Below are 10,165 nucleotides of genomic sequence, written 5' to 3' on the forward strand. Positions count from 1 at the left end.
CATGGAGCCCTACAGGTGGCAGGTCCTCGGGACTGGCGGCGTCCGCAGGCTCTCGTGCAGGGCGTGACGACCGGGGGTGGTGCAGGCGGGTGGAGCTGCCTCAGGGAGCTGGGCACCATGGGCCGCTCCGCAGAGACCTCGGTCCTCACAGGACTCAGGGGCACAGCCGGCTCTGCCTCTTGGGAAGGGGCCCTCCCTCCCCGAGGAGGCAGAGGCTGGCGCGGGAAAACGAGGCCCTGGGGGGCTGGAGGTGCAGCACCCTGAGCTCAGAGCCTTCAGCATGCCTCGCCGTCCCGGCCACCCCCTCTGCTGGCGCCCAGCTGGGCCAGAGTGCAGGTCCATTTTGGTGGCTGGGAAGAGCATGGGCCTCGGAGCGCGGCTGTCTTAGGATGTGCCCTCAGGAAGGTTCTCAGGGTGAGGGGCGCCATCCCTCTCACGGCCCCCCACTGACAGCCACGGCGGGGGGCGGCTGGGGGCCGGGCCCACACTCAGGACTGTCCTGCTGAGCTGTGAGGTCCTGGTGTGACACGGCTACGCAGCAGTAGGCAGGGTCTCACGCAGCCAGACTGTTCGCTTCAGAGTCGAATCTGCCTCCTCAGTGTACCCCTCTTAAAGAAGCAGGGAATGGATGCCTACTGCTGCAGTGCATCCCATCACCATGGCAACCCCACAGCCCCCAGTGAGCACCTGGCAGAGCCAGCACTCTGATGCCACCAGGTGGCCAGCTCCTCCTGCTCTGCGCTCGCCCAAGGCCCAGCGCCGCGAGCACAGTAGGGGCAAGCCTCTGAGAGTGAGGCGGGGTGAGGGGTCCGTGTAGTACGTGGGAAAGTGCGGGCTGTGCTGTGCACACCCAGCTGTGCCCCAGTCCCCTGGCCCGGGCAGGCACAGGTGCTCTTCCCTAGAGAAGGTCTCCAGGCTGAGCACCCCCCCACCCAGCTGGGCGCCGGCTCCTCAGCCCTGAGCTGCCCTTTGGCTCCCAGGCCCATACTGGGCACCAGCCTGTCCCCTCCCAGGCCTGCCAGCTGAGCCCTCCCCTCCTCACTCATGTCTTCCTGCTGGGGTCACGGGCCTGTGGTGTCTGTCCGAGGGCAGACTGTGGCCCCCTGCGGCCAGCGTCCCCACCCCGGCGCTTTCCGACTGAGGCTGAGTGCAGCAGCGCCAGCCTTCCGATGCTCTTGCCCAGCACGGCCCTCTGGCAGGCCCTGGGGATGTGTGCGAGGCAGCAGCCTTGGGGAGAGTGGGAAGGGAGCCAGGTCTGGGCCTCCGAGGGCTGGAGGCATCAGAGGGGGGTTCAGCCTGTTCAGGAAAGTTTGAGAATGAGGAAGGAGAAGGGGAGCTTGTGCGTTATTGCTCTCGTGGGCTGCAAACCGGACTCACCTTTGAGCAGGCAGCCATTGTCAACAGTGGTTTCCATGATGGTGGGGGTCTGTGGACAGATACCTCACGGTCACGTGCACCAGTACATCCCCACAGCGCAGGCAGAGTCCCCCCAGCCAGCAGCCATGGGCCCTCCCCTCCTGACTCCCAGTCAGACACGTCCTGCAGGGTTCCTGAACCTCCTGCTGCTCAGCACATCTCACCGCGGTCTCTCAGGGCCCACTGTTAGCCCCCCGCCTGCCCGGGTCTCCCTCCCCTCTCCCCGGCCAGCGGAAGCCAGACCCTGCCAAGCAAGCACGTCCACGTGGAGGCCAGCTGCGACTCAGGGCGGACCCCTGCGTGCCCCCTCGTCTCCTGGCTCCCCTCGCAGTTCTCAGCACGTCCTAAGGGATGTGGAGGCTGGACCACCAGCCTTCACGGCCCCCCCCCCGAGTTTCTGTCTCTCTCTTTTCAGGCCAGGGGCGGCTGGCCGGGGAAGCAAATGCCAACCGCTTCACCCACTGGCAACCCCAGCAGCATCACCTCAGACGCATCTAATTAAGTGTTGGGGCTAGCAGAAAAGAGGACTGTGTGACCTGCCCTGGTTCCCTGGCCCTCGAGTTCCTTCGGAAAACCCAGAGCTGACGGCAGAGGGCGCCCCGTGAGCCGCCGGCCAGAGACACCAATGCCGTCGTCTGTTTACGAACTGGGATTTGAAACAGCTTGAGATGCAGCTTGTTCTCCCAACTCTTGTTTTTATATTTATACATATATATATGTATATGTATATATATATATATATATATATATATATAGTAATTTTATGGTTAAGACTATGAACTATTAAAAAAAAAAAAAAAGACTATGAACTATTTCTAGAAGAAATTCTGGCACCAATTCTGCCATTAAAATTTTGGACTGATTTTTACTTTTGCCGCCATTCACCCCAGATCTGTTGCTGGCAGGGGCTGACAACGCAAGCGCAGTTGTGTGAGTTGTGACCTTTTGCTCACTGGTCCGTCCCGGTGCCAACTCGCCCAGACACCGCCTCCCTCCCCGACTTGTGTTGTGTTATGAAAATGCAGTTTTGATTTAAGTCTTGTGAGCTCAGGGTTTTCCCAGAATTAGTTTTTGGCACTTTTCGTTCTTCTGTTAATACAAGTTCCACCATTTTCAGCTGAAATGTCATTCGAGACAATAAACTTCCCAAGCGCTTTCCTGCCTCTGTGCTCTTGAAATCCCGCTGGCCTGAGGTTCGGGCTCGGCGTGCCCCGCCTCCCGGGTGTCCCTCTGTCCCCTCACCTGGTTCCTCCTCTGCTTCAGCCTTCAGGTGGGACCTTCGCTCCATCTCCTCTCCCTCTTCCCCTCCCTGGGAATGAAGATGGGAGGGCTGGGGAACTTCCCTGGCGGTCCAGTAGCTAAGACTCTGGGCTTCCAATCCTAGAGGCCCAGGTTCTATCCCTGGTCAAGAAACTGGATCCCACGTGCCACACTGGAGTTCGCATGCCGCACCTAAAGTGCCCCACGCCACAGCTGAGGCCTGGTGCAGCCAAAACAAGATGGTAGGGCTGGGCTGTTGGAAGAATTAAATGAGTCTGCACTGGGGCAGCTCAGGGCCCTGTTGCATCCGCCCATCAGCCTGCGCCACCGGGGCCCTGGCCCCGCACTACCAGCTGACTCCACGACTAGCCCCTGAGTTTCTGTGCAGAGGGTTTCTTCTCTGCACACAGTGTGTTCCAACTCCCACACGCCTCCACACAGCTCTCCCCAGATCCTAGCCAGTTGACTGCGTCAGGGTTCTCCCTGTTCTTGGCCTCCAAGCCGCGCCCTGTCTCCCTCCTGGCTCCACCCGCCTCCTGGCTCCACCCCTCCCTCCTGGCTCCACCCCTCCTGGCTCCACCCCCTCCCTCCTGGCCCCCCCTCCTGGCTCCACCCCATCCCTCATGGCTCCACCCCGTCCCTCATGGCTCCCCACCTTCCTCCTGGCTCCACCCCTCCCTCCTGGCTCCACCCCATGCAGTGCAACCACTGGGGTGTTGATGCTCTAGTGAGGGGTGCAGACAGGAAACGAGGTGCAGGACTGAAAGTGCACCGGGCACGGCCATGCGGCATGACAGGATCACAGCCTGCACCCCAAAAGCCTGAGCACAGTGGTCTCCAGGAATCAGAGGACCTCAGCCCCTCCCTTCTGGCTCCCATCCACCTGCCCACCCTTACCTGTCACAGCCACAGGCCTGCTGCTCTCACCAGATCAGTTACCACACTGCCCTCCACGTCTCCATTTCTGTTTGAGAACCAAGAAATGGATTTCTTTTTTTTATATATATATATTTTCTTGGCCACACTGAACGGCATGTGGGATCTTAGTTCCCTGACCAGGGATTGAACCCATGCCCTTTGCATTGGAAGCACAGAGTCTTAACCACTGGACCACCAGGGAAGTCTCAAGAAATAGATATGTGGTGAAGGTAATACAATCTCAGCTGACCCCATCCAGGCCCTGGCCCCTTCTCCAGCGGCATCTGCTGCAGACCCATCCTCAGAGTTAGGGTTGGGTCCTCCCAAGATGGTCTGTGATGGTCTGTGTCCCTGCGTGCCTGTCCCCACTTGGCACGCCCTGCTTTTCTCCACATGAAGTATCTTGGAGTGGTCACTCCTCTGCATCTGGGAAGATCTTCCTCCAGCGAGTGAGCCCCTCGTTCCTGGCACTGGATACTTAGGGTAGCTCCATCTTTGCAGCCCTGGGCCCTCACTGCCCCTCAGCTCAGCAACTCCTGAGTGCTGAGTGCTGGTCAGCGAGCCGCCCCGGCCTGGCTCTCTGCATCGTGGCTGCCTCTCTTCCTCCCTTCAGTGCGCTGTTGCAGTGCCCAGTCGTGTCTGACTCTTTGTGACCCCCTGGACTGTAGCCCACCAGCCTCCTCTGTCTGTGGGATTCTCCGGGCAAGAATACTGGAGTGGGTTGACATTTCCTTCTCCAGGGGATCTTCCCAACCCAGGGATAAAACCTGTGTCTCCTGCATTTGTAGGCAGGATTCTTTACCACTAAGCTGCCTGGAAAGCCGCAGGGGCCAGCCATCAGGATCTCCTGCTGCACTTGTGACATTTCCACTGAGCACTCCCCCAGCAGGAACGGTGAAGATGCTAGGAAGCCCCAAAACCACAGCCTGGGGCAGGGGAGTCTCAATCGAGGCTGTTGAGCAGCCCACCCAAAAGAAGACCCCCTCCCCATGAGCAGTCACTTCCCAGTCCCCCTCCCCAGCCCCTGGCAACCACCAATCTGCTCCCTGTCTCCAGGAATTTGCCTGTTGCAGACATTTCATACACATAGGGTCACACCGCATGAGGCCTTCTGTGTCTGGCCCTTGCACGTGGCCTGCTTTCAGGCCGAGTAGGATGCTCTGACCACAGGGAGACTAGACGGGACGTCAGAGGGAGGATAGCTCGACTCTGATCTGGCAGGCTTGGTGTGTCCACACAGCTGGGCAGAGGAGTCGTGTCCAGGATAGAAATGTGGGAGCTGGGACAAGGATCTACTGTGTCGCACATGGAACTCTGCTTAATGTTATGTGGCGGCCGGAGGGGTGGGCAGTTTGGGGGAGAATGGATACATGTATATAGGTATGGCCGAGTCCCTTTGCTGTTCATCTGAAGTTATCACAGCGTTGTCCATTGGCTACACACCAATACAAAATAAAAAGTTTTTTAAAACTTAAAAGAACTTCTTTTGTAAAGTGAAAGAAATAAAAGAAATATTGCAAAACTTCAAAAAAACAGAAAGAAAAAAATTTGGAAGTTGGGAGAGGCCGAAATACAGGACAAAAATCAAGAGAGGATGTCACAAGTCAGAAAGACAGATCTCGGGAGCAGAAAGTGAAGCCTCACCAGCGTGGCCCGACTGAGCTGCATGGGCCCAGGGGGACCACGGGGCCATAAACCAGTTCAAGAAGCAATCAGAGGCAGAGAGCACAGTCAGCTCTTGAGCACATTTGCAGCAAAAATGTCGCCGGAGGCCGTGGAGGTGTGAGCGGGAAACTGAGGCAAGGTGTGGGGAGAGCTGCCAGGCAGGTGCTGAGGGAGGGGGACGTGGCCTGTGCCAGGGCAGGTCGTCTGCACCCTGGAGAGGCGGCGCAGAGCACAGGTGCTGGAGAGAACCCTGCAGGGCTGGCCCAGGGGAAGAGACGGAGGTGCGCGCGTACGTCCCAGGCGGCCCAGGCGCTTACCGCTCTCTGGCCCCCTCTCGTGGCCATGGCGTGAATGCAGCTCTGGGTTGGTTTGGCCTCCAGCTTCCGGCTGGGTCTCCTGGAGGGTTTCAAATTGAGGAAACTCCCTACGTCAAATTCTGCACCTAAAGTTGCACTTTACTAGCATTTCATATTACATTACTCAAAAAGCGGCTGAATTGTGGCCACACGACAGTCATTGAACTACAAGGATTACAGGAGCTCAGAGGAGTCACCCTGCTGGCAGAGCGGGTGCAGATGGCACCTCCAGGCAACAGGAGGGGACGTTGAGGCTCGAAGCCTTGGTGACCTGTGCCCCAAGCCCCCAGTTAGGAGAGAGGTAGGCAGACCCAAGACCTTGAGCCTGAAAGCTGATCGGGGGGGACTGCTCATCAGTACAGTGACTCAAGATGGCCATTTTCTAGAATCTATTAATATTAAAAATGCACACCCTCTTTCCCTCAGCAGTTTGCCTTCTAAGAATTTTTCTACAGGAACATGCAAATGCATGCAAAATGATCCGTTTCCTGCTACATTTTTTGTAATTGCAAAAAAAGGAAAATAAATGTTTGTCAGTTGAGAACTATTTGGGGCTTCCCCAGTGACTCAGCAGTAAAGAATCTGCCTCTGATGCAAGAGATGCTGGTTTGGTCCCTGGGTTGGGAAGATCCCCTGGAGGAGGAAATGGCAAACCACTCCAGTATTCTTGCCTGCAAGAAATCCCGTGGACAAAGGAGCCTGGTGGGCTACAATCCATGGGGTCGCAAGGGGTCAGACATGACTACATAACTAAGCACGAAGCACAGGGACTGTTTAAATCAGGCTGTTGAGTCATGTAGCGGAATAGTTTTCGACCATTAAAAAGCTGAAGCAGTTTTTCTCCACACCATGCTACTATAAAGAGCAGGAAGACAACAATTTGCATACCATTTTTTTAATGAGGAGGCATCCAAATATCTTTGGAAGGAGACAGGGTCACAGCCACGACCACTGGGGAAGGAACCAAGGATCGGGGACTGGTAGGAAAGCAGTCTCTCTTTTCTCTGTATACCCTGGGGCAGTCTGCATTTTAGAAATCCCTACGGGCCTGTGGGCTACAGTGTGGGGGTCACAACAGTCAGACACAACTTAGCAACTAGACAACAAAAAGAGGCTTGTGCAGGGGCAGGAGAAGGAGCCCTTGGCACTGGCCACGCCCCAGTCAGTTCTGCTTGTTACGCACCCACTAATCCTCGGCCTGGAAGCACAGGATCTTGAGGAGGATCACAGATGGATCTGGAGGCCGCGCACCGGGAGGGTGGGAGACCCAGGCTCTGTCCCACCATCGTCCACCAGGGGTCGCCAGGGCCCTGCAGAGAGGACAGAGCTGTGGGCTTGCACTGCTGCTCCTGGGCTAGGGACCCCGGGATGCAAGACCCCTTCCCTGGTGGCTGTGGGGTTCAAAGGCAGACCCACACAATGGGCCAGGCTCCGGGCAGGAAACGAGGGCTCTGCCATCACCATTCTGCTCAAGGTGTCCCTTGCAAAGTGTCTGACCACCCTCACTCGGGCACTCACCCTCTCATATTTGCCTGTGTGTTTGTGGTTTGCATATGATATGCATGACTTGCTTTATTTGAATTAAACGCATGTGTGATTTGCATATTTTTGCATGCCATTTGTGTAGTTTTTTGTGAGCCAGTTTGTTGGGAGACGGAGACTGGGAATCCAAGTTCTGGGCAGCCTCTGAGAGGTGAGTGGACACCTCCCCCAGTTTCTGTGGAATCTCATCTCCATCACCCGGTTGGGAGCCCCAGGAAGGCACATTCTGTCTGCCTAGAGCTCCACGCACCCTCTGAGACAAAAGCCAGCATAACCCAGGCAGGGTTCCAAGCAGCTGGACACAAGAGTCTTGAGGGCTACCCTGAGGTGTCTAGGCCAGAGATGGGCTTAAATGGAGGTTCTGGCTCATGGGATCCAGGCCAAGCCTGGGAATATGCATTTCCACCAGCTCCCAGATAAGGCTGGCATTCTGGCCAGATGTCTGGGCAGGAAAACCGCTAATATTCTCTCTGATCCACACATCTTAACCCCAAGGCTCCCACCAGAGAAAAATTCACTCTAGTATTAATCATAGAGGCTCCCCAGGCAGCTCCTGCCAATGTAGGAGACCTAGGTTCAACCCCTGGGTGGGGAAGATCCCCTGGAGAAGGAAACGGCTACCCCCTCCAGCATTCTTGCCTGGGAAATGGACAGAGGAACGTGACAGGCTGTAGTCCATGCGGTCACAAAAGAGTCAGACACGACTTAGCAACCAAACAACAACAACAGCATTCATCATGATACTCAATGAGCAAAGTGTCTGAGGGTGATTGGTGATTTAAAGTCTGGTTGTAGGTTAGAGTTTTGCAAGTAGAAGCTGTGTGCCTGGAATGTGTGACCCTGACTGGCGTAGCTGCCCCTGTCTGGGCGTGGATCCTGCACATGACACCCTTCCCTCGGGGCCAGCTTAGACAAGGTGCTGCCCGGCTGTCAGATTCTTTGGTTCCTTATTTGAGAACATTGAGAAATTGGAAAGAGAGTGTTGAATGAAATAAAAATGCACAACATGAACATATATACACTACTACATATAAGATAGATAACAAATAAGCACCTACTCCTAGCACAGAGAACTCTACCTGGTATTCTGTATCCCTATAATAACTATACAGGAAAAGAATCTGAAGAAGAATGGATACATATATGGGTGTGACTGAAGCACTTTGCTGCACACCTGAAACTAATGCGACATTGTAGATCAACTATCAGTCAGTCAGTTCAGTCGCTCAGTCGTGTCCGACTCTGTGACCCCATGGACTGCAGCACGCCAGGCCTCCCTGTCCATCACCAACGCCCGGAGCTTACTCAAACTCATGTCCATCAACTCAGTGATACCATCCAGCCATCTCATCCTCTCTCATCCCTTCTCCTCCTGCCCTCAATCTTTCCCAGCATCAGGGTCTTTTCCAATGAATCAGTTCTTCGTATCAGGTGGCCAGAGTATTGGAGATTCAGCATCAGTCCTTCCAATGAACACCCAGGACTGATCTCCTTTAGGTTCGCTCTCCTTGCAGCCCAAGGGACTCTCAAGAGTCCTCTCCAACACCACAGTTCAAAAGTATCAATTCTTTGGTGCTCAGCCTTCTCTATGGTCAAACTCTCACATCCATATATGACCTACTGGAAAAACCATAACTTTGACTACATGGACCTTTGTCGGCAAAGTGATGTCTCTGTTTTTTAATATGCTGTCTAAGTTTGACATAGCTTTTCCTCCAAGGAGCAAGTGTCTTTTAATTTCAAGGCTGTAGTCACCATCTGCAGTGATTTTGAAGCCCAAGAAAATACTGTTTTCATTGTTTCCCTATCTATTTGCCATGAAGGGTTGGGACAAAATACCATGATCTTTGTTTTTTGAATGTTGAGTTACTCCAATATAAAATGAAAATTTAATTTTGAAAAATGCACAATATGAGACCTGTGAGTTTCAGTTTTATTTGGGGACTGACTGAGGACTATAGCCCCTACAACCTCTCAGAGAGTTCCTAGAAACTGGTCCAAAGAGGTGGGAGGATGTCAGCATATATGTGATCTTGGAGAAGGAGAATGTGCAATCAAGCACGTATCTCAGAAGAGCTGTTACTCACACAAACCAGATGTCTCGGTTAATGATTTCAGTGCTTCTCTAAGTATGGAAAGATGCAAGAAACCGCGTTCATAAAAGTTTTCTCCTGAAAATACCTACCTATCTGAAGGGCTATTCGACCAGTTTTCCCAGAGCACTGAGAGCTTCATCCCTAATCTCTGCCCCGAACTCCTTTCAGGCTGTGTTGAAGGTGAGCAATCTCAGTGGCTCATGACCCAGACCTTGCAGAACCAGGTGATGAGGGACCTTCTTCCGGCATGAAGGGTAGCACTTTAAATCGCAAACACACATCCAAATGTGTAGGCGCCTGAGGTCAGGGAGCCAGAGGACCTGAATTTTAGGGTAGGTCACAGATGCAGGAGCAGTGTGGAAGGGCCTCCTACTGGCCCAGGATTGCACCGATTCACGCAAGAATCACCAGCCAGCCTGGGGATGCTGCGTAGGTTCCTGGGCCCGCACTACTGTGAGCTGGCCAGAGACTGGGCTCCTCAGGAAGGCATGAGGGCCTCCGCGGGCACCGTGGGACTCGTGTGGCCACCCAGTGGTGGCGGAGTCCGGACTGGGTGCCTACTTCAATGGCAAGGTTAAGGACAATCAGAACTTCCTCGATGGTTCAGTGGTTAAGACTCTGTGCTTCCACTGCAAGGGGGTGTAGGTTCGATCCCTGGTCAGGGAACTAAGATCCCACATTCTGAGCAACCACACACACACACACAAATCGAAGACTAATCAAACTGACCCCCCACCTCCAGTCCCTCTGGTGTCTGGCGGTGCTGCCTCATTCCATCTGCATCTGGAGCAACCCAGGAAGGCGGGGAAATACACAGCGCGAGTTAGACTGCCTCTGTTGGCGGATACAGTTTTGGTGTGTGAATGCACACTACAATAAACTTCGCTCTGGGGAAAAAAAAAGAATCACCAG

The 10,165-nt window shown here is 54.6% G+C and overlaps 1 protein-coding gene across 5 annotated transcripts in view; it reads left to right on the forward strand.

The window, feature by feature from the left end:
* The window catches only part of PBX4 (PBX homeobox 4), a 53,515-nt gene extending 51,350 nt beyond the window's left edge, over positions 1-2,165 (forward strand). For all 5 annotated transcript variants that reach the window (XM_070461141.1, XM_070461130.1, XM_020910513.2 and 2 more), the window contains one exon: positions 1,832-2,165. In XM_070461141.1, the coding sequence (XP_070317242.1) occupies positions 1,832-1,918 (87 nt within the window). In that variant the 3' untranslated portion in view covers positions 1,919-2,165. The remainder of the gene's footprint in view (positions 1-1,831) is intronic.
* The last annotated feature ends 8,000 nt before the right edge of the window (positions 2,166-10,165 follow it).

Source organism: Odocoileus virginianus, chromosome 3 (assembly GCF_023699985.2).
Source record: "Odocoileus virginianus isolate 20LAN1187 ecotype Illinois chromosome 3, Ovbor_1.2, whole genome shotgun sequence".
In the NCBI taxonomy this organism is placed as follows: Eukaryota; Metazoa; Chordata; class Mammalia; order Artiodactyla; family Cervidae; genus Odocoileus; species Odocoileus virginianus.